The sequence below is a fragment of the Temnothorax nylanderi genome, unplaced genomic scaffold (assembly GCF_030848795.1).
Source record: "Temnothorax nylanderi isolate EJ_2023f unplaced genomic scaffold, tnyl_v1.0 TNYL_tig0017_pilon, whole genome shotgun sequence".
Lineage (NCBI taxonomy): Eukaryota > Metazoa > Arthropoda > Insecta > Hymenoptera > Formicidae > Temnothorax > Temnothorax nylanderi.
The window spans coordinates 443,327-468,089 of record NW_027249079.1 but is presented as its reverse complement, the minus strand read 5'-3'; the positions used below and the strand labels follow the sequence as shown (position 1 = coordinate 468,089).

The following is a 24,763-nucleotide window of genomic DNA, read 5'->3' as shown; positions in this document are numbered from 1 at the left end:
CAAAAGTTTATTGGCTATCGCGTCGCTTCTTGCCACCCTATTTCTAATGGCTTCTGCACGCACACAGGACGCGGAAACGCTTGCCGCGCGGCAAGAAGCGACGCGGTAGCCAATAAACTTTTTATCGTCACTTTTTAAGCGTTACTTGTGAAATGATTAATTTGTTAATTTTTCAATAAAAATGCAATAAATCATTAAAATAATGATGGAGCAATAAGGAGCAATTAAGGAGCAATCGTTCTATGCCGGATTTAGTTGCATAGAGTTATTAGAAATATGTTTTTGAGTGAAAGTTATAAATTTTACGTTTTTTTTAAATATCTTAAAAAATAATAATTTTAAAAGGGGAGCAATTGTTGATTCTGAGGGAGTAATTAGGGAGCAATCGTTTGAGCTATAGTTTATTAAAAAATATGAACTTCCAGCGCCAATTTATTTCCGGTGATTATACAATGTATACGTGCTGCCGTATAATTACCAACATTGCTGTTTGGTTATCAAATATCGATAATATGATAATGAAATTTGTAAAAATGTAAAGGAAAAATAGACTAATTTATCATTTAACTTATATAATATATTTAATTCCTTTGTATTTCAATTTATCTGAAATTTATCAAAATTTGTTTCTTTCTTTTACTGACAATTGGTAAACTATTGTTTATTGTCGCGAATAACCAAATCATGATAAGTTATCGGCATTGACACCATAATAATCGCTGCGCGTATTTTATATATAGTATAACCATATCAACAGTTTGATAAGTAATTATAAATATAAGTATACAGAATAACCTATCAATTATTGATAATATGAAAAATTTTCAAATTTACAGGATATCGTTATAAAAATAACTGACTTTATGACTTCAAATAGCGAAAAATTAATTAAGAACCTCGAAAATTGACAAAAGTATTAGGAGGATATAATCGGCAAAAAAGTCAATCTAAAATTCTAAAATTTTCTCAAGAGTTTCAAGAATCACGATTCCGAGAATTCGGTAAGAACTCGAGTAGCAAAAATAAAGAATCTCAAAAATCGACAAAGTATCAGGAGAAAATAATCGGCAAAGATCGAGGTACTATTTAAATTTCCAAGAATTCAAAAAATCGCGATCCTGAGAATTTGAGAGATCTAGTCGCAAAAATTTAGAATTTTGAAAATCGAAAAGATATCAGGAGAAAATAATCGGTAAGGAGATTGCACTATATAAAATTTCAAGAATTTTCCAAGAATTCCGAGAATTATCATTCAATTCCAACAATTTACATACCTAGATACCTGCAGAATGCAAAACGCAAAAAATCAATTGGCCGCGTTTAGCAGACACAACTGTTGAGTGTCGTCTTATCAACACGCTACGCTGATTTGCTCGGTCTAAAAGTAAGAGCCAATCACGTTCGATCGCTACTGAGCGGTTTGTTCTGCTGAACGTGCCCATTATCTGTTGTACGTTGCTAGTTGCTACGTCCATTTTTTGTACAGTTATAGCGTTTTAAAAATCCAGCGCGCGCATGAAATGACGCCACGCATATTTTTTGCTTATATAAGTTGCTTTCCATTTACATCAAAACTCAGATAATTCTCACCTGTGATGTCATTCTGTCTTTATTATTCATTAATTGCCAAAAAGGATAGAACGACGTCACAAGTGAGAATTATCTGAGTTTTGATGTAAATGGAAAGCACCTATTTCACATAGTATGTACATACGACGAATCTATGTACGGCTGGATTCGGGGAGCGCGCTATTAGCGCTATTTGCTTATTCTATCCTTGTTTTACACCTGATGAGCGATAAAGATAGAACGATGCAATAGCGCTAATAGCGCGCTCCCCGAACGCAGCCTATGGCCTAGTTTACACCGATCTCTTAATACGCGATCAAATAGTAGGGGAGACCGGGGCTAAAAAGTCTACGGGGTAAATACGTCTAATCAAATATCTCGAAACCTGTATATTGTGCGAACTCGCTATTAACACTGTAAACGCTGCTTATGGTACCCATGTGACCAACGGAGTTTCGGCAGGTTACCTGCCGTGTTATGATTTTTACGAGGGCAAACGTGTTTTCGGAAGGTGAAAGTGAAATTTTCTGCGCGTGGAAATTTTGTAATATCTGCAATAATATTTGCTCTCCAAATCTCGAAGTACGTGATTATAAAGAGTAATGCATGCTGAACACGAATCCAGTGTAGTTTTTTCATTATCGTTGATGTCTAATATTTCATGGGCGATCAAACCTGAAACTTGTGTTTGGGGCTAATCAGTCTACAAGCACCCGGGGCTAATCGGGCTAATCTCATCACTGTGGCGCGTCGGGCGCACGACTTCAGCTCACGGCGATTTCAGGTTAGGTTTCCCTCGAGCGTGATTCTGTCTTCCCTTGCACGTGCGTCAGTTTGTGTAAGAGGGAAATGGTACGCACGTATCGTCGCAAAACGGGTGTTTTGGCCGACCGAAAAGATGGCGGGCCGTTGTTTTCGAGATCGCTCGCGCTCACGGCACGTCGGCGAGGTACGGCGAGGCACGGCACGGCTCTGAGATCCCGCGATTTCCGTGCGAGAGTTGACATGCCGCGCGCGCGGTAGATCGTCCCGACTCCCGACCGCGGTAAATTGTCGTTGTTGGTCCTTGTGTCAGTGACAGTCGCGCGTGCGACCGCATCGTCCAGCGTTCGCCGCATCGTCTCGGCGTCATTGTCGCCGCCGTTGTAGTGGTGGTGGTGTCGGTGGTGGTCATCGTCGTCGTCGTCGTCGTCGTCGTCGTCGTCGTGGTGGTCGTGGCCGTAGTCGTCGTGGTGGTCGTGGCCGTCGTCGTCGTGGTGGTCGTGGCCGTCGTCGTCGTCGTCGTCGGCGCGTCGAGGAATCGGCGCGAGGACGCCGTCGAGTCAGTAAAATGGTCGCGCTCCACCGCGAGCTTTTCCAACCCCCCTGTCGCTATTTATCGCTCCCCCGCGAGAAACGCGGCTTGGTTATGTTGCTCGAGGGTCCGCGCTGATCCTATGGCACCGGGGAACGCCGTCACGCGTGTTCCCCGTGGTTGCCCGCGTTGACAATGTGACGTGCCGTTGGGGAGTTTACGATTTGGTTAACCTCTGTATTCACGTGCCTAAATTGTTTTATGGAATAGGTAAAATAATTATTTTTTAATAATGTTTCGCATAAAAATTTTAAATAAATTTTTATATTTTTCTCTTAAAAAACAATTATTCAAATGTATCCTATCATTTTTCAGGATTAGATGTACGTATATGTATTGAAAATGCAGTGTGACCGATTAGCCCCGGGGGGGGGACCGATTAGCCCCGGCATTTTTGAGATTTCAATTTTTCCACCGTTGTCGTTTTTGCTCTATACCGGTTAAACAAAGCGACGTAGATAAAAATTTCCTTAATAAATTTTGTAGCTAAAGGTTCACTCTTTACAGTGGTATACCACATTTAACTGAAATTATTTATTTTGTTGATAAAAATCGGCACCGAAAAAAACCAGACTGTTTAGCCCCGGTCTCTTAATACGCGATCAAATAGTATATTTGAACTGATCAGCCAATAATCAAACTAGATTACTAGTTATTTACTATTTAATACGCGTATCAAGTGATCGATGTAAACTAGGCCTATGTATATACGTCCGTATCTCGCGTCAACAGTATGTAAACAGCCGGGAACCCTCGCACGACCTCGCACCTCGCACTCGCATTGTCTTGTGTACGAGACCGGTAGAATTTTCTTCGAATACGTACTTAGCTCGTTCCTTAGTTCTGTCTGATTCTGTCACGTTCTGTCACGCTCCGTGCGAAAACTGCGAAAGCACTCGATAGTCGAGACCGACCCTAAAGGTAAGCTGTCTTACAAATACAATATTACTTCATGTTGGAGGCTACTACAGCAAAATGTATAAATGCAACAAACATGGCTAAATAGCGATAGGAGTGATAACGTTACGCGCGTTATGCTCAATATATATGTATATATATATATATATATATATCGGTCAGTCCAGCCGGTTGGTATTCGCATGCTAATTTCTCCTGTCCAATCTGTCCGTTTATCTGTCTAACTAGAGCTGCGCCCACTCGTATCTTAACGTATTTCATTATGAAAAATCGATTTGCAGATTATAATTAAGATGAAACTCTTAGTACGTTGAGATATGCCGATCGTGCGCGCAAGATAAAGAACAAGCCGATCGTGAATCAAGATCCGAAAGTAGCGGAGATCAATCGCTTGAACAAATTGGTTCAGGAACTGCGGCTGGCCCTTATGAGTCAAGAACTCGGCATAACGTGTCCCGAGGAGCATGAGGCACTCGAGGAGAAATATCACAAACTCAGAGACAGGACGGAAAAATTAAATTTGAATTTAGGAGAAATTGCAATTATGCACGAACGAGTGGAAATGGCAGAACAAGCTCGAGAAAAAATTAGATTTGCCATGGCATTATTATTAGACGAATTCAAGCAAGTTTTACAAGATTTCGATACTTGTTCTGAAATCGATGACGAAAAGCGTAATAAATTAAAAGCGATATACGAAAGGATGTTGGGTAAGAGCTTTTCGCAACGTGAACCGTTGCGTTAATTATGTCGCAAATATTTTGTCGCAAATTATAAATTTTCGTGTGAGTCTGTAACTCTTCTCTTATTTTACCCGCACAGATATCCAAAATGATGAAAGGAAAACATCTGAAGAGCTTAATCATGTAATATCCAACTCCAACACCTTACGGCAAGCGGAGCGAAACAACGGGGTGCAAAATATTAATAAGGAACTGGCGCTTGAAGAAAGCGTCGTGTCGAAACTCATAAAAAGCGCCACCCAAGAAACTGCCGAAAGCCGTAAGAACATCATTGAGATGGAGCAAGAACTCAAACGGCTACATGCGGAAAAAGAGGAACATTTACAAGCGGTACACGCGCACAACGTCAGCTCCAAGTAAGTCCAAAGTTGATGTAATTGGTGAGACGCCCTAATCGATCGTTTTGTGCAAAAACGCGTCGATTAAGCCTAAGTTCAGCGAAATCGGTGAGGAGGCCACTATTCTGCATATTTACCATTATACTTTATATTTTCCATCTTTTTTAAGAGAGAATATGACATCCAATTATCATTCCTCACATTGCGAAAATGATGTCAGATATCCTTATACTGACAGAGTAGCGGTAGGAGAGGATTATGTTGATTTCATATATCAATTTGTGAAGGATAGCAATATACCCACAAAGAACTGTAAGAATACTGCTAGCATAAGTAATATTCGTAAGAATATAATTGGAATACCTAGCAATTTTCCAAGCCATGAAGATTTTCTTTTGGTATGTGTTTTTTCTGTTCTGTAAAAAGTATATAATCGCAAAATCTAATTTATGCTACAACATTTGGTAATAGTCAGTATTTTTTTTTACTCTTTAATACTAGGAGACGTATAATTTCGATATTTCAATATCTCCATGGCAGAAACAAGTGCCATATACTTTTGTACCAGAGGATGAAAAAGATTATTATTTTCATCATATTGGTATGTAACAATTGATTTGATAAATAAGATATTGTTAAGGAAAATGTTTGCGTTCAGGAAAGGTTATAATTAAATTTTTTATTTTGAAGATCTCGAGTTTCATGAAGCTGTATATCCAATCAGAATCTCTATATATGAAGTATATAATTTTGGGAACGTAACTAAAATTTGGGCTCAAGATTCTGAAGATGAGAGTCGGTGCCCCTTTGTATTATGGGTTGGACCGCCTCAATTCTACGAACGTTGTTATCCAATCAAACGTAGACGTTCGGAATCACGGATATTTTCTCCGCCGTTACGATCTTGTAATTTTAAAACCAAGATGCTCAGATTACAATTTATATCCAACTCTTGCACACAGCTAGATGCTGTGATGCTGATCGGTACATCAAAATTGATTTTTCCTAAAAATCCTGAAGATAATAAGAATATAACTAATCTATTACACCGGATTCGGGCACAACGCCATTGTTGTTCCGAGAGATTGTGTTCTTCACGTTGTTGTGAACAATTCTCAAGAATTATAGACAAGTTTGAAGATACAGAATCTTTGCCAGCTTGGCATTCCTCTGTATTGTCTGATCCTAACAATACAACACGTGATTATGAAAATGCATACTTGGATATACTTGATCTTCAAAAAGAATTTCCTAAATATTGCTTTATTTATAAAAGGTATTATATATTTGTCGACATTAAGTAATCTTATTTTATTTTCTTAACACTGCGCGGACACTGTGGGACTTTTAAGGCACAGTCGATTTTTCATTTATAATTCCCACGCGAATGACTTCAGCGCTTACGTTGGCTCTACTCCCTAAAAAAACTTGGTGATAGTCGGCATGTAACTGCCAAGCGGCATTGAGGTTCGACAGTTCGCGATACCGAGCAATCAAAGTGTATGCAAGTGTGTGCCTTCAAAGACCCAGGGTGTCCACCTCGGATGTTAAACGGCAGACGGAACAGCATGTTACGCTCGGCGTGTCGGCTACACAGATGGTGGAGCTTGTGCGTCGCTGTACCTTGCACAGCCGTGCCCTTCACATGCTGTAGCATGCTATTCCGTCTGCCGTCTAGCATTACTGGCTCTACCTCGTTAATTTTGTCCACGAGTAAGTAATTTTGCATTTTACGCGTTTTTAATGTTTTTTTTTATATTGATCCTACTTATAAATAATAAATAAGAAGTAACCTTTTCCAAAAAAATAACATTGCTTTTGTCTTCAAATCTCATTTTTTCCGTATACCGAAATTACCAATTTTCAAGTGCTCTCAAGTGCTTCAATAATTCAACTTTTTTGAGCGGGTTCTCTTCGTGTATTTTCCTTTCAAGTACCATTATTGAACTATAAAACCCTTGAACAACTTTTTTTTTAGCCACACATTAAAAAAATATGCTATTATTTATCAAAACTCGCATTTTACAGTTTTCTCCTGACGTTTCGACACTTAAAAAAGAAATTGCAACAGTTCCGGCCTATGTAGAAATCACTTTTTGAAATTTTAAAGATGATACAATGAATTTTTATAGATTTTTTGTAAAATAGAAACGCTTTTAAAAACACGCTGTCCGCGCAGTGTTAACAATGAAATAATTTGTGTTTCAATGTTATTTGCAGCGACATAGCAACGAGTTTTCACAAGAGCAAGCTCGCACACAAGCAAGTATCTCGGGAGGAAGATATGCCATCTTCTAAACAGGGATATCACCCAGATCACCCTTTATTAAGAAATCATTGGAATTATGTAAAATTTATAGAAGATATCAAACTCTCTTCGGGAGAATCCAAGGAGCAACTTGACAGTTTTTCTGTGCTTCCTGTAAAATATTCGAAGTTTATTTTTCGTAATAATTTATTATAATATAATCTCATGTATTAAAATTTTATATTTTGTTTTTGCAGGATGATATAATACTAATAATATTAAAATACTTGGATATGAGGTCGTTTTGCCGTATGAGCAAAGTAAATAAACGCCTCAATAATTTAACACAGGATCCTTTTCTCTTCAAATGTTTGAACTTACGAAATTTAAAAAAAGTATACTCTAAGGATTCATCCTTCTGTCATGATAAAATTCTGTTTTATTTTGCATCCAAATGTAAATATTTACAACAGTTGGATCTTACAAACAGCTGCATTTCTGCTCCGGATTTCATAAACTTTCTTCAGAGTTGCGGCGATTGTTTAACGCACTTACGATTAAGTGACTGCAATTTTGTTGACGAATTATCTCTATTAAAAATTTCAGAGATATGCAAAAAATTGAAAGGTACATAAATAAATATGATTGTTAAGATTACAGATAAACTGTACATGACTAACATATACTTTTTTTAGTATTGGATCTCAGTTATTGTACTCTGGAGGAAATGGACCAAGAAGTTTCGAGTCTCGAAAATCTAGAATTTCTAGAGAAATTAGACCTTGAATGGACCCGTATAAGAACTGAATCTCTTTGCAAAATACTGCAAAAAACTTGCCGGATGCGTGATTTAAATTTGAAGACGATGTGTGGTGATTCGCTACATTTGGATGCAATTACAATACAGTTAAGAGATTCGTGTCCAGACTTGGAAATAATAGATTTAACGGGCAATATTATTACATCGCAAGGTATTCATGCCCTCGCCGAATGCAAGAATTTACGAAAACTGACAATGATGAATATGTACGTGTGTGCTAGATTTTCTTTTAAAACACATATTATTCTCTATCAAAATGTGTATTTAAATTTCTTGCAAACATCATGAAACAGTTATGTTGTTTTTCTTATTGCGATTGAAAAACCGCATAATAATATGACTTTTGTTACAGGAACAAAGATTCGACAATCGATAAGCATAGCTTATGTAAATTGTTTTCCTCCTGTCAATACTTAGAAGAAGTCAATTTGATAGATTCCTATATGATTTTCAATTGCGTTGAAGAACTGACACTGTGTAAAAACTTAAGACAAATATACTTGGATTATATGTCTAGTTTCGCAATTCTCGAGCAGTGTCCTAAACTGCAAACAATCTATGTTAGGCGGAAATGGTCCGACGACGACATGCGTGATAGCCAGGCGTTCGTTGCTCAGGCGAAGGAAAAATATCCACACGTGTCCATCCTTGAATATCAAAAGGGAATATATGAGGATGATAAGGAATGGCTGTGAATGTGAAGGAAAGTGGCTTCCTTACCGATTTGGCTAAAATTTAACAATATATTATGTATTTTGATGTGTTAAATTCGAATATATAAGTTAAAATCGTCGCTCTCAAGTAGAACGAAAGTTATAAAGATAAAGTACTAAAAGTGACAATTTTCGGGTTAAGAAATATATGCTATATCGGCAAGTACATACCAGAGAAAGCATGCGTAGTGATGTAAAAGTGCGCAAAATTATTTGAAATAAATAAGAATTTAAAAATGATTCTTGTATATAGTATTAAAAAATATTAAAAGTGGGCGGGAGAGGGCCTCCACCCTTCCCCCTGCACTTCCTCCCTGAAAAAAATCTATCCAAACCCAAACCTATTTCTGACAAACTGAAATTTTCGTTTTGCACTTTTAATCCAGTAGAATTGCAAAAATAATTTCACACGATAGTCTCAGTTTGCAGACCATGAGCCATGTCTGCAGTCATTCTTCCATGAAACTTTTTACTTTTAAATTGAATTGGCAAGTTCTTTAAAATGTTGTTTCCTTGTTTCGATTTAATGTGCTTTGCGATCGACAGAACTGTTTAAAGCAAAATTTCTAACTATATAGATTTGTCATTCGTAATTTTTTTTATATAATGTATATCAAACGACAAAATATTATTAATTCTATCTAGGTTAACAAAATAGTATAGATATTACTTGATAAATTAATCGGCGATTAATTCAACCGACAGAATTGCTTAAAGTTAAATTTCTAACTATATAATTTGTTATTTCTGGTCTATTTTCTATATATTAAAAAAAAGTTAATAATTCGATATGTTAATAAAATAGTACAGGTATTATTTAATAAATCAACTGGCAGAATTAAAACAAATGTTTAATTGTATTATTCCAAATCTTTTCTGTCCATATGTTAAACAACAAAAAATTAGTTTTATCTACATTTGCAAAATGACAAAAGTATTATTTGGTAAATTAATCGATAATTAATTTTATTGGCAGAATTTTATTGAAAGCAAAATTATTCCTATTTTTTTTTTTTCATGATAAATCCCATGTATATAAATTAACAGAATAGTGCAGACATTGCTTGACAAATTTATCAATGATTAAATTAATCAGCAGTTCGATTGTACTATCTTAAAATGATGAATCGTCTTCGTCTATTTCTCGGAATGATTTCTTTTCTCGCTGCTGTCATTAAATATTTATTTCAAGATTTCATTCACCGATTAAAGCGAATTTCCAAACTCTCACAAATAATATGATACGTAATCGTCGCTGCACACAATTCGATTGAACAAGTTTGCGAAGCCGCGCGCGGAGCATGCGCCCGTTAAAGTCTCTATGGAGAAAATGGTCACCGATTATCGCGCCGAATTCGCGCGCAAATGCTCTTGTTGAGCTTGGGCAGCAAACGGTACATGTGACGTCATCTAATTATTACTATGTTTACGCGAGCGTTAAGCCTTTTGCACAATAGGCGATAGCGATAGCGATAGCGATAGCGATAGCGACAGCGACAAAGTTGCCGACAAAGGTATAGCAAATCAACGTAGCGTACGTATTGATAAAACGACACTCAACAGTTGTGTCTGCTGAACGCGGCCAATAATTCTTCCGCGTAAACGGAATTTTGTAGTAATTTATGATAATTCACTCCGGGTAAACGAGTGAATTATCATAAGTTATTACAGAATTAAAGCTCGCATAAACGTAGTATATATGTCTCTTTTACAACTTTTTCGTGAAATGCCAGGTCTCTATCGGTAAAGGTCTTCACACATAAAATGCCGTAAGGACGTAAAACGTAAGCGTAAGAAAATCGATCAATCCCAATCGAGTATTTTCCCCTACTGGGGTTACGGACAGCACAATACTTGATTGGGATTCGTCGATTTTCTTATGCTTACGTTTTACGTCCTTACGCGATTTTATGACCGGAAATAAGTTGGCGCTGGAAGTTCATATTTTTAAATAAACTATAGCTCAAACGATTGCTCCCTAATTGCTCCCTCAGAATCAACAATTGCTCCCCTTTTAAAATGATTATTTTTTAAGATATTTAAAAAAAACGTAAAATTTATAACTTTCACTCAAAAACATATTTCTAATAACTCTATGCAACTAAATCCGGCATAGAACGATTGCTCCTTAATTGCTCCTTATTGCTCCATCATTATTTGAATGATTTATTGCATTTTTATTGAAAAATTAACAAATTAATCATTTCACAAGTGACCCCGCCGCCACTTATCGGCCGCCTATTGTAACTATGGCTCGGCAGCCATTGGCGGAAATATTCAAACGTAATATATCATCGATATATTATCATGTCAAATGGTTTAGTTAGAAATTTTGATATAAAACTTTAACTGCATCAATACTATCTATGAAAATCTAACTTATTACCTCTGATATGTGGTTTTCCGAAATATGTAGATGACGTAGCATTGGAAACAAAGCAGTCCTATCTCATATCTGTTGATGTTGAAGATGGAAATCTAATTCTATCTATTTTATTTAAATTCAAATTAAGATATTCTAAGCTGTAAAAAGAGATCTTTTTAAGTATTATATATATAATATATATGAAATATAAATTTGATTGTATTGTGGTCTTTACGTCATGCTCATTAACAGCAACACAAAGTATTGAAATAAAACTTCTAAGTTTAAATCTTTTTTCTGCGTTTTCTGATAAATTTTTTTAAAAATGCGTTCTATGTTTAAATTGCACATCAGCTAAATATAAATAGTTTATATAGCATAGCTATAAAAAATTAGCCTGAAAAATTAGTTATTTCCAAATAATATACATATATATATTTTTTTTTTCAAAGATATTAATGTATTAACTATTTATATTGTTAGAAATCTTAATATTGTAGAATGATGGGGAGGGGTTTTTAGTGGGTGCAAGCCCCACACTACCGCGCCGGACGGCCGACGCGGGTGTGCGTCAGGCATTTTCCCCTCCCTAATAAAAAAAAAAAAAAAAAAAATTGCGTGTACATACATCGTATGTACATACGTAACAGTTATAGCGATCGCTATAACTGAATACTAAAAGAGAAATAAGAATACTAAAGCTATAGCTTTAGGCATAATTTAACTCGAGCATCTATTTAGGCATATTATAGCTCTGAGTTGCATTGAATAAAATTATTCTCGATTCGTTGTCGTGAATCGTTTATCGGCTGTAGATAAAGTGGATTTCCGCAAGTAGACTTGCGTGACAATTTTAAAAAAAAGATCCATGTAGTAAAAGATAACAATTACGAAAACCGATTCGCATTGGACGCTCTTGTCCGATTTTCGGACCTCAACAAAGTTAGCCCCCCCAAGTGGATTATTGATACTTTTTTTTTTACCAATCGATTGGTGGTTGATTGGTAGTATTTGGTACCGTATTCAAAACGTTTGGTAGTTTCTCGTTTTTTTAGGAAATCGAAAACAAATTTTTGATCTTCTTTTAGCCCCCCCACTTTGACTGTGGTAATTTTTTTTTTTTTTAATCGATTGGCGATTGATTGGCAGTGTTTGGTACCGCATTAAAAACTTTTGGTGGTTTCGCGTTTCTTTAGGAAATCGAAAAAACAAATTTTTGATCTTCTTTTAGCCCCCCCACTTTGACCGTGGTAAGTTTTTTTTTTTTTAATCGATTGGCGATTGATTGGCAGTGTTTGGTACCGCATTGAAACCTTTTGGTAGTTTCGCGTTTTAAAAAGAAAGAATTAATTGTCAACAAATTTTTTGTCAACAATTTTTTTAGCGCCTTCACTTTTACTGTTGGGAATTTTAAATTCTTTTTTACCAATCGTTTAGTGGTTGATTGGTAATGTTAAGAGCTGTAAGTTATTGAAAATTTTATTTTAAAGCCTTTGTGTCCACGATGCTAGAACTGTGTCCGAGTTTCGGTTTAAAGCCTTGTGTACACGATACTAGAAATCGGTCCGAGTTTCGGTTTAAAGCCCGGTGTCCACGATGCAAGAACTGTGTCCAAGTTTCGGTTTAAGCCAATGAAACTGCTACTTTTCTGTAAGAGCTGCAAGTTGATTGGCTTAAACCGAAACTTGGACACAGTTCTTGCATCGTGGACACCGGGCTTAAGCTAATGAAACTGCTGTTTTTCTGTAAGAGCTGCAAGTTGATTGGCTTAAACCGAAACTTGGACCGATTTCTAGTATCGTGTACACAAGGCTTTAGTCAATGAAACTGCTACTTTACTGTAAGAGCTGCAAGTTGATTGGCTTAAACCAAAACTCGGACGCAGTTCTAGCATCGTGGACACAAGGCTTAAAGGCACAGTCACAATGAGAGGAATAAGGAATAAGATAAAGGAATAAGGAATAAGGCATGTTGCATCTCACTTTAATGTACGTGTACTGAAGTGAGATACGACATTCCCTTATTCCTTATTCATTTATCTTATTCCTTATTTTTGTCATTGTGTCTGAGCCTTAACATTCCAGTTACGTATAGTGACGATTGCACACATTGGCCGCGTTCAGCAGACACAACTGTTGAGTTCGTCTTATCAACACTCTACGTTGATTGGTTGGTTCTAAAACTAAGAGCCAATCACGTTCGACTGCTACTGAGCGGCTTGGTCTGCTGAACGCGACCATAGTGGGCATTCAGGAGCGCAACCGCTATCTATGTACAGTGTGTATACGCACTAGGCTCTGGGGTCACATGCGCATGCTCTAGGGCTTAGCTGCTCAGCTCATGCGCCCGCGTTTTAAGCCAGTGCAGTGGTGAATGTATTTGTTGGATTGCTTGCAATCTAGTAAATTATTATAATTGCACCACTCAGCACTCAGAAGAATTTCTAGAATTTACTAGATCGCAAGCAATCCAGACCTCAATATATTTGGCAGACAATCGTTTTTTTTTTTTAAATAAGTATTTGTAATTATTTGGAAATCTTTTAGAGAAATTTGGAAAACCATTTTCATAATTTGGAAAAGTACATACATAATTATAATGGCCTTGTTTACACCCACCGTTTGATACGCGCACTAAGTACTATATTTGGACTAAATTGGCTTAATTAGTACGTACGATGGTGTAAACAATAAAGGCCGTCACACACAAATTGCATAACGTCGCATAAGCATAGCATAAGACCGCTGAACCAATGAGCATCTTACGTAAATTAATATGGCGACATTATGCTGGATGCTCATTGGTTTAGCGGTCTTATGTTACGCTTATGCTAAGCTATGCAATTTTGTGTGCGATGGCCTTAAGAAAACTGATTGGTCTATTTCCTTATGCACATGTGTATGGACCAATCAATTTTCTTATGCTTACGTATTATGCGTTGTGCAGAAGTGTGTGCTCCCCGCTAAAAGCTATATCCACACAAACTTGCATAAGCCCATAAACATATAAGCATAAGAGAATTGATTGGTCCATATGCATGTGCATAAGGAAATAGACCAATCCGTTTCTTTATGCATATGGTTCATCACCTATGTAAGTTTGTCTGGATAGACCTTAAAGCGGGGAGCACACACTTCTGCACAGCGCATAATGCGTAAGCATAAGAAAATTGATTGGTCCATACACATGTGCATAAGAAAATATACCAATCAGTTTTCTTATGCTTACGTATTATGCGTTATGCAAAAGTACGTGTTCCCCGCTTAAGGCTATAATACACAAAATGCATAGCGTAGCATAAAGCCCCTTGCACAATAGGCGATAGCGATAGCGATAGCGACAGCGACAAAGTTGCCGACAAAGGTATAGCTTTGTCGGCAACCTTGTCGCTGTCGCTATCGCCTATTGTGCAAGGGGCTTAAGGGCTCAGTCACAATGAGAAAAATAAGGAATAAGATAAAGGAATAAGGAATAAGGGAATGTCGTATCTCACTTCAGTACACGTACATTAAAGTGAGATGCAACATGCCTTATTCCTTATTCCTTTATCTTATTCCTTATTCCTCTCATTGTGACTGTGCCTTTAAGCCTTGTGTCCACGATGCTAGAACTGCGTCCGAGTTTTGGTTTAAGCCAATCAACTTGCAGCTCTTACAGTAAAGTAGCAGTTTCATTGACTAAAGCCTTGTGTACACGATACTAGAAATCGGTCCAAGTTTCGGTTTAAGCCAATCAACTTGCAGCTCTTACAGAAAAACAGCAGTTTCATTAGCTTAAGCCCGGTGTCCACGATGCAAGAACTGTGTCCAAGTTTCGGTTTAAGCCAATCAACTTGCAGCTCTTACAGAAAAGTAGCAGTTTCATTGGCTTAAACCGAAACTTGGACACAGTTCTTGCATCGTGGACACCGGGCTTTAAACCGAAACTCGGACCGATTTCTAGTATCGTGTACACAAGGCTTTAAACCGAAACTCGGACACAGTTCTAGCATCGTGGACACAAAGGCTTTAAAATAAAATTTTCAATAACTTACAGCTCTTAACATTACCAATCAACCACTAAACGATTGGTAAAAAAGAATTTAAAATTCCCAACAGTAAAAGTGAAGGCGCTAAAAAAATTGTTGACAAAAAATTTGTTGACAATTAATTCTTTCTTTTTAAAACGCGAAACTACCAAAAGGTTTCAATGCGGTACCAAACACTGCCAATCAATCGCCAATCGATTAAAAAAAAAAAACTTACCACGGTCAAAGTGGGGGGGCTAAAAGAAGATCAAAAATTTGTTTTTTCGATTTCCTAAAGAAACGCGAAACCACCAAAAGTTTTTAATGCGGTACCAAACACTGCCAATCAATCGCCAATCGATTAAAAAAAAAAAAAATTACCACAGTCAAAGTGGGGGGGCTAAAAGAAGATCAAAAATTTGTTTTCGATTTCCTAAAAAAACGAGAAACTACCAAACGTTTTGAATACGGTACCAAATACTACCAATCAACCACCAATCGATTGGTAAAAAAAAAAGTATCAATAATCCACTTGGGGGGGCTAACTTTGTTGAGGTGATTTTCGGCTTTATTTTAATTTCGTCACGTCGCCGGCGCGTGAGAGACGCGCTCCGCCGCCGCGAGATGGCGGCACGGTGCGCGAAAGGGTCGCGCGTCGGGCGTAACGATGTACGGTGATTGTGATGCACCTCGCGGCCGGCGCAGCGCCGAGAAAAGCAAGTGCTAGCGCGTGTCCGCTCGCTGTTCCGCGGTTTACGGGTCGCGTTGTCAGGTTGTCACGGTAGTAGACCTCCCCCTCCGCGTCGCCGGGCGTGTGCCGGCGGATATCGCGAGCGTGCATCCTCGAGCGTGCGGTCCTCGCGGAATTAATCGTGAGGTACGGATTCGGGTTCGTCGTCCGCGTCGCGGAAAATCCGACCGACGGGACGGAGGAATCGTTGTCGTCGCCGTCGCGCTCCTTTCTCGTGGCCCCTCGCCACGCGGCTGGCAACGGCTGGTCGAGGCTCTCGAGGGAGTGCATAGAGGCAGACAGACGGAAAAGGAAGGAACGCGCCAAGGGGGAGACGGGCTGCTGCATCGCGCCGCGTCACGTCGCGTCACGTCGCATCGCGTCACGTCGCTCGGTTTCTCCTAGTCGCGTGGTTACCCGTCACCGTCGCGTCCGCGGTCGATCCGCCGTCCGCCCGTCCGTAACGCGCTCGCTCTCGTCGATATCGTCGTATCTCCGCCATATCTCGCGACCAACGACGACGGCGGCGGTGGTGCATGCAACCTGTTGTTTTCTCTCGCGGCGCACTCCTCACCGCCTGCTGACTGACACACGCAGCCGTGCTGAGCGACGGCGACCTAGCGACGTGCGGCATTCGACGTGCTGGCGGCCGACCTAACCTCGCGCCCGTCGCCGACCTGGGAAACGCGCCGGCTCGTCGACGCTGGGAGCTGACGGCAGTATGAACGGGTAAGACGACACCTAGATCTAGATAGATGATAAATGGAATAGTTTCGTCGTACTCGTAAGATAAAGCTCGGGAGAGGGAAGTGAGAGTGACAGCCGAATGTACGAACGTATGGATGGACGGGAAAGGGAAGAACGTAGTCTCGACTCTCGGTATATGTCGGAATGCCGGAATGCTATATTGGAGTTGAAGAGAGAGGGGGAGAGATAATGCATTGATTTGCGATTGTACGTGGAGCGAGAGAGAGATTATCGGAAGAGAAAGAAAGAGCGATAGAAGGTATGGAAGCTTTTCTTTGTTATGCATTACTTCTCTTTTTCTCTCTCTCTCTCTCTCTCTCTCTGTTCCTCTTCCAGCTCTCTGCCTTTGTAAGAGTACACGTGTGCAGCTGGTACTCCGTCTGCCCGTGCTCTGTAATCGCGTGCAGTTCGGCGAGGCGAACGAGAAAAAGAAGAGAGCTCTACCGTGGAAAATTAATTAAGCAACGCCAGAGTCCTTTAATCTCCGACGATTGCGATATAACGGCTATCTGATATCGCTCGTATGCGTTTGCTCTTTTACAAAAAAAAAAAGAGAAATATCCTTTGACCCACTCCTCCGTGATCGTTCTTCAATAACACAAAAGCGAGACGCGAGCCGTGCGTTGATTAAGCGCGAGAGACGCGACGCACCGCGCGCTGATAACCCGCGAGGTAATTCCCCGATCGTTTGTCGCTCGCCGCGAGCGCGCGACTTCGCATCGGTGACGCCAGGAATGGGTTTTCGGAGCCGTCCTCGGCGCGGAAATCGAAGCTGCGTATGTACGTCACGCGGTGTTTATGTGGAGCGCTACGCCGCCGGTGGTGGCTCCCGGGCGCAAGCCCTGCCCCCCGGAGCTTTTAGCCGTGTTTATGAAAGCTACGCGCACCGCTCGGCTTTCGCGCGCGCGCCACATTTTATGAGTAATATTCGATTACACCGCGCAACAGTATCCAATACGTGTCCGACGGCGTATATTTGCCGCGCCGTCGGCGGCGTCCTTTTCGCCGGGGCGCGCGCGAGCTCGCGCTCCCGTAACGCCGCTCTACTTATATTTCATCGCGGATAGAGCGCGCACCGTGAAACCGCAACGTTTTCAGGGTGAGCTCAGGTTTAACGGGCTTTCTCCCTGTATTTTGGCTTCTTGTATTTCCTCCCTCGTGTCTATTTAACTCTCGATGCGTTTATTCGATTGTCCGATAACGCGAAGTTTGTATAAGAGAAAATGGTAATTATTTAATACTAAGAGAAATAAGACCGTGATATTATGATATGCAATCAAATAAGAATAAAATGTCATTTATGGTCCGAGCTTGGATCTTATAATTAGTAGCTTAGTTAATATTTCTGGCTGAGGTAATATTTTTTTCGCAATAAATTCCGTAGTTATTTAGATGCTTATGGCTTATACTGGCTTGTAGCATCAAAGTTAAAATGGAATTGATTTAATTACTGGGGGGGGGGGGGTGGAGAGAAAGGATTTTAATGTTTCTCAGCGCGCAGTTTACTAATTGTAAGTTGGAAAAAATATGTGTATATATACGCACAAGAAATAGTAGTATTAGGCTATTAACAATCCAAGCTCGGAATAGCGGTTTGTTCCAATTTGATGGTAATTATTTAAAATTGAGGTTTTTCCCAATTTTGATATTTTTTTGCGGCTGTCTTGGCAAAAAGCTTTGTTGTGACTCCGATAATCAATCGGGGGAGGTCGAAGAATATATGATCTACCTATTTTTTCAGGTCAAACAGTTATTAATTGACGTATATATTTAACTCTATACTTTAAACTTCATTGTTATATTGAAGTATGGAGTTAAACACACGTTTATCGTATATTATCCAAATATATTTATCTAAAATATATCTTTTTACCTCCTCCCAAAAATAACGCTAATTGAGAAGTTCCTAAAATTCGCAAAAAAAATAGCTTTTCTATCTCCCCCGTACGATTCTTTAACTTGACAACAAAATACACTCGCAAAGAAAAAAAATTGAAAAACTTTAAAATTGGGGAAAGCTCCAATTCTAAATAATTACTAAACATACGGATAACACCGAGCTAAAAGAATCTAAAGGAAAAAAAGCAAACGGAATTGCGCGAAGAGGACATGCTGTATCGTTAAAAGTTTTATCACACGATCTACCTGTTTTAGAGTTCTGCAGTTCTACATAAAATATAATTCTCTATTGATCGCGCTTGATAAAAAGCTCGTTTCGCTTCTAAATCGGTATTCCGATTTCAGCAGCTGCCGATTTTAAAATCGCATTATGGGGATATTAAACGGGAGCGCGTTCGAAAGAATTGTACATTTAAGTACCGCGCGTTCGATGACACGTAATACGATTAGCGCGAATCATTTATATCATTTTTCTCCCGCCCGAAAAATTATCGAATTTCGATCGCTTTCAAAATTTAATCCTTTCGCTTGCCGAAATAACAATGTAGCACAGGGCGTATTCATACACAACGACAGTAGTCCTATGGTGTAAATATACAAGGTGAAGCATTGCCATGGAAATAGCAATATGATGAGGCAAATCTCTGATTGGTCATCCACTGCGCAACTTTGGGAATGCTTCACCTTATATATTTACACCATGAGTCCTGCTTGATTTTGCACGCAATCTCGTCGACGAAATTTGCGTGTGTCACGGTTGTTTTCTCGCGAATCGGCAACGCGCTCGATTTCGCGGGTCACGCACCGTCACGTGCCACGTGCATCGGGCTTTAAACCCTTCGGTCGGTATTCGCGACCGCGCACGTGGTAACTCCTTCCGCGCGAACAAACGAACGGGTTTTATCAACCCACGGTCACGTCGGCGCCTCGGATTCGATCAAGCGTTTTATTTCGTACCTATCGCTGGATGATAAGAACTTCCTTCGCTCGTGATATTACTCGCTATTTTTTTTTCTTATCACCGTGCATACTTTACACACGCGTGCACCGAGCCATATGAAACGTGGCGAATTAATTAATCGAGAGCGCTCTTAGTTTAATTAAGTCGCCACTCGTTTCGCCGTCGTAATGAATTGACCGTCGGCGTTGTACCGCCGTCAGAGAGTTTATTATGTCACGGCGACCGCTATATTCGTTTCACGTGGGCAACGCGAAGTCGGAATTAGATCGCTCTGAGAAACGTGCAGCGAGATGCTGAAGCCTGGCAGCGATCGGGCGACCGCGTGGATCCGCGCCAGGGAATGACTCGCTTGCGATTCGCTTCATCCGATTCCTCTCTTTGTTGTCCTCTTTCGTTCTCGTCTAATGTCCTGACGAGTGATATGAGTCGAAAAAAAAAAAAAAAAAACTGCCGCCGCATGAAGTATCCGAATGCAGTGGGTCGGCCAATGCTCACAATGGCGAATAGCGCGAATTTCCTCGCAAATCTAAATTTTCGCAAATTTTTTTGTCGCACCAGAACTGCTGAGGCGACTGTATTCGGGCATTTTGCAAAATCGTGTCAGATTTCACACGTATTTTCGCAAGACGCGGCTTGCGGAAACGCGTAACGACCGAATGTAGTTTCGTAGAAATGTCTCGTTGCGAAAGACACGACTTCGCGCATTATGAATTGGCACATTGCCGATGAGTCGGCGATAATGTCTTTACCGTGTCAATATATACTGATTTAGATTGCAGTTTTTTTTCCGCGAACTTGGAACTCTTTAGCTTGCTTGCTTTAGTCGGAATCGGTGTTTTAAAGATCCATCTACATTTCATATAATCTTTATACAAACCGAATAAGAACCGTTTACCTCGCCAATCAATAACTAACCTAATTAGCAGTAAAGACTTTAATCGACCCTACTAGCTATCATTATAATCGTCATGACGATACGGCCATTGATTTTGATCAGTTAATCGTCAAGACGTTTTCGACCATGAATTTTGGTTCTTCTAAATAATAACTGATGTAATTTTCATACATTAATATATATATATATATATATATATATATATATATATATATATTACAATGTCATTGTGTATAAGAATTATTATTTGTCGGAAAAACTCATTAATAAGTTTCTTAATTTAATAATTCTATATAATTGTAAACTTATCGAAAAAGTGGTTTGAACATCGCTTGACCTTCTACTATTAAACTTATAGTGTCAAATTATACTCATTTTGAGTCATTTTTAACCATTTTTATAGGTCGTCACTGCTTCTACTCAATGTATCGTTCATTTAATTAAAACAATATTAATTTAACTAAATCAATGGAGTTATAATACTGAGAAATAATAGAGAAATAATACTGTTTTGTGTTAAAATAATAAATTTTGATGCACATGATAGTTAAAAATAACAAAATATTATTTGAATCAAGGTAGATATTGGTTTAAATTTCATCGTTTAATATTTAACAGTGTCATTGGGACCTTGATCTCTCATTGTCTAAGCTGTGAATGACTAAGCTAAATATTGAATTTAACGAAACAGTATTTTTTCTTCGCGCAGTTAGATAATTTTTTTCTTTGAATCACTTTTCCAATCCAGTGTGCATACGCACGCTGCAATAAAAGGATTAAGCGTAAAGGGTAAACAGTACGTAAAGAAAGAAATTATGCCGAAAAACGCGGATTTTGTTAACGCGATTCGCGCGTTCTTTCCGTGCAATGGACTGTTCTTTTGTATCGTAGTATATAAATACATTAAATAGGCTAGTCATTAAAGACAATCAATTCACTTTAATTACAAAAGTTTTCAAACTTTGATGGAATATTGGGTGAGTTGAAATAACAATAAATCTCATTTTGTAACCATCCCCGAGATCCAGAGCATGTTAAACATTTCAATGTTGCGTGCTTCGAAATAGGTAATCTAACACATTGTGGAAAATATTGCAATAGACATTGCTTTAAATTTGCAGGACTTTTGCAATTTTTTTCGCAGTTACAATAAATTAACATTTTTTTGCAATGTTTAACATGTTCCGGACCTCGGGGATGGTTGCAAAATGAGATTTATTGTTATTTCAACTTACCCAATATTCCATCACAGTTTGAAAACTTTTGTAATTAAAGTTAAATTTTCGAATTTTAGTGTCTTTACTGACTGGCCTAAAACGGTTGTTGAGAATACTGTGTTCTATTCCCGTCCCTTTACAGTAGCCTTCTTCTATTCGTTTCCATCCTGCATAAACTATTATACGTTTCGGAAGGTCAACCCGGACGTTATATTAAATTCGGATTCTTGTGAAAGCAGGAATCTTACAGTAAATTCAACTATGGAGGTTCAACTATGTTCCCGAGTATGCAGAATCGCTCTCGTGTCGACCGTCGTCCAGTCATGTTGATCTTATGTATGCAGTGTCGGCCGCGTTATTAACGTGCGTGAGGACTAAATTAACGTGCATGAATACTGGCAGAGGCTCGCCACCCATCTTCGTATCTGATATTATGTTTCACTGCGGCCGCGTGCGTGCACGCTCGCGCGCGCGTTATCGATGCAGCTGCGATGGGCTGGTGGCGGTGCTCAATCAGGCGGTTCGCGAGAATTATTAAATACGAGCTTTCGCGGGACGTTGGAACACCCGTTGCGTTAGGACGCACTTTGGTGCCATTTGCTCGCGATGCATCGATAGGGGGTCTCTTACGTTGCATAAGCGCGTTTCTGTCCCTGTCGCGGTAAAATTACCGAGTATTCGTGTCGCGGAAGTGTTCTCTCTCTCTCTCTCTCTCTCTGATTCACGCACGTGCCGCACCTGTATGACATCCGCGGCGTCTTGCCAAAGCGTGACTTATATGCGACTCGCGCGAAGAAGAGATCCGCGGTGAGGGTCTACGCGTGTAAAAATTCGCTCGAGGTTGAACTCGTCGAGCTTTCGTCGCGCATCACGATCTGCGCGCGCGAATAGCTCGACAATGCCGCAATGTTGCATTATTTATTCATTCTGTAACTTTTTGACATCTCGACGCGAAGTGTCGATAATTCGCGAAATTAACGGAGCGAAATCGAGGGCGGGCGGAAATGTCTAATCGCGAATTCCTAATTTAGAATCTGATTAAACCTCGATCCTCGCTACAACGCCGTTGTATCATTTACCGTCGTTAACTATACTATCATTCCGTCACGCGAGCCTTACGCTGTTGCGTTATACGCCGGTACAAGCCTACCTTGCGTGCGTGCGCCATGTATGTACGCGAGTGCGTGCCGCGCGAGTCAAACTTTACGCATCGTCACAGCAGCTTCATAGAATAGCATAGTGAATGCATAACGCCGCCCGCATACGGTGGCGAGAACGCGCCCGCATTTCGCCGCTATCGACGCGTTCATCGAACCGGCGACGTGCACACGGCTCTCTGTCACGGGTAAATGCTTATCGGGCCGGCCTGTAGCGCTCGATGATAATTAAAATAGACAAGACTCGCGGTAGCGCAAATATCTCAACCGCCCATCAACAGCCGTCATCATCGTCGGTGATTTCCCCGCGGTGATAAACCCGTATTTAACGACGCTCGTGTCTTTCCGCGAAATGCTGCTTACGGCGAGATAAGCGACGGCCAATTATTACACGCGGTGAATTGATAGTCGAGGAATACGAAATCTGTCTCGTCTTTCAACTTCATGCACGGCGTACAATTTTTCCCGGGAAAGATATACGAGCTTCTAGCGCGAGCATTGCTGATGGCTGGGAAGGTATAAAAACGAGTACCTCTCCCGCTCGCGACTTAATTTTTGAAAATTGCAGCATTCACACACACACACACACACACACACACACAGCCTCGCCTTGGTGCACCTGCGTCGAAGTGGAGCGTTGATTATTTGAGTAGCCCAGGGAATATAGATAATACGCCTCGTTTTTAAATAAGTTCTGGAAGAGAAGAAGCAAAAAATACTGAATAAATCCGACGCTTATTTAGGAGTGAGGATGCATTATTTATTTAGAGCAGCTGCAGGGTACACGTGCACTTGCTTCGAGTGTTTGCAATAATGAATTGACAATACTGTGGAATATTGCGCGGTGTTGCGAAATGTCATATGGATTTAATTTCTAGCGCGGCTTAGTGACCGATTAACACGCAGCCACTCACTTTCCACCTTAGTGCGTACGATATGCGTAATGCACAGTAAATATGTCGTTTCCGAGCCCGATATTTCCGAGTACGAGCATTCCGGTCGGCATATTGATCTTAACTTTGTTTTATTGTAAAACGTAGATGTGCTTGCACGATCTAAGGGCTCTGGATTTTATGCAAAGTGTCTCGAAATTATCACTATACTTTTATTGAGTATTAGAGGCCAGGCGAGGCGAAATGTTGTTTAACGAAGGTGTTGAAGTGGTGATAAAACTCGAGATCTTATTGAATTTTGCATAGATAAGAAAGGTCGAAGTAGCAAAAGTTGAACTTGCTTCCGACCGGCAGTATTTTTAAGTTGCAAACGAGATGTCACATCTCTATTAACGACTAATGTCCATTTCTACCAATGTAGATTAACTTTAATCCTGGTTTAATTTGCTTTTTATCTTTTTCTAGTTTTAAGAATTAGAAAAAAATGAAAGGCAAGTTAAACCAAGATTAAAATTAATCTGTTTGGTAGAAATGGATATAAGATGACTGTTTAACCCTTCGAGGTTTAAACTATTTTTCTCAAATCAAGCAAAGATCAAGAATATTTTGTCCTTTTTATCTAATCGCCTGGTTTAACACGCATCAAAGAATTTTTATTGCTTGGAGGAATTTATAGAGATTTTAACAGTACAATTTGTCGATTATAATGGCGTACAGGATTCGAATGCTCGAAGAATTATGTGATAGGCTAACGCAGTGCATTGTGTCGAATCATAACCAACTCAACATAGAATCGCAGAGGATTAACAATTTGAAAATTGCGCGTAAAAGTCCCACCGAATCAGAAAGATTGACTTTGAATTGGAAAGGATCGGCAGTTGACACTGGTCGCGTTCAGGAAACACAAGTGTTGAGTGAGCGCTCAGTGATTCTTTAATATGATTGGTTCTTGCCTTTGGTTCCTTTTCCGGATCCAAGTGTAAGAACCAATCATAATGAGCGCTCACTCAACAGTTGTGTTTCCTGAACGCGGCCACTGGGAATAGGTTGATCATTTTGAAACGTACTGTACAGCGACGAGACACGTCGCGGCTTCCCCACGATTTCTGGAATTCCGCGATCGAACGTGAATAATCGCACAGGATGCCCTGCAACGGCGAGAGCCGACTTTGCGTTTCCGCAAATGGCCG

The 24,763-nt window shown here is 39.7% G+C and overlaps 2 protein-coding genes across 6 annotated transcripts in view; both read left to right on the top strand.

The window, feature by feature from the left end:
* Window positions 1-3,561: 3,561 nt before the first annotated feature.
* On the top strand, window positions 3,562-8,943 carry LOC139768595 (uncharacterized). Its single transcript, XM_071698927.1, has 10 exons — window positions 3,562-3,844; window positions 4,123-4,551; window positions 4,664-4,940; window positions 5,092-5,320; window positions 5,424-5,523; window positions 5,613-6,198; window positions 7,143-7,344; window positions 7,428-7,797; window positions 7,866-8,196; window positions 8,343-8,943. Exons 2-10 carry the CDS (start codon window positions 4,269-4,271, stop codon window positions 8,683-8,685), a joined length of 2,721 nt encoding a protein of 906 aa, XP_071555028.1. The 5' UTR covers window positions 3,562-3,844; window positions 4,123-4,268; the 3' UTR covers window positions 8,686-8,943.
* Window positions 8,944-15,744: 6,801 nt separating this feature from the next.
* Window positions 15,745-24,763, top strand: part of Heph (polypyrimidine tract-binding protein 1 heph) — a 384,945-nt gene continuing 375,926 nt past the window's right edge. For 4 of the 5 annotated variants that reach the window (XM_071698922.1, XM_071698919.1, XM_071698918.1 and 1 more), the window contains exon 1: window positions 15,746-16,533. In XM_071698922.1, coding sequence (XP_071555023.1) covers window positions 16,526-16,533 — 8 coding nt within the window. In that variant the 5' untranslated portion in view covers window positions 15,746-16,525. Of the gene's footprint in view, window positions 16,534-24,763 lie in introns of all 5 variants that reach the window. The other variant, XM_071698916.1, reaches the window with a different exon arrangement.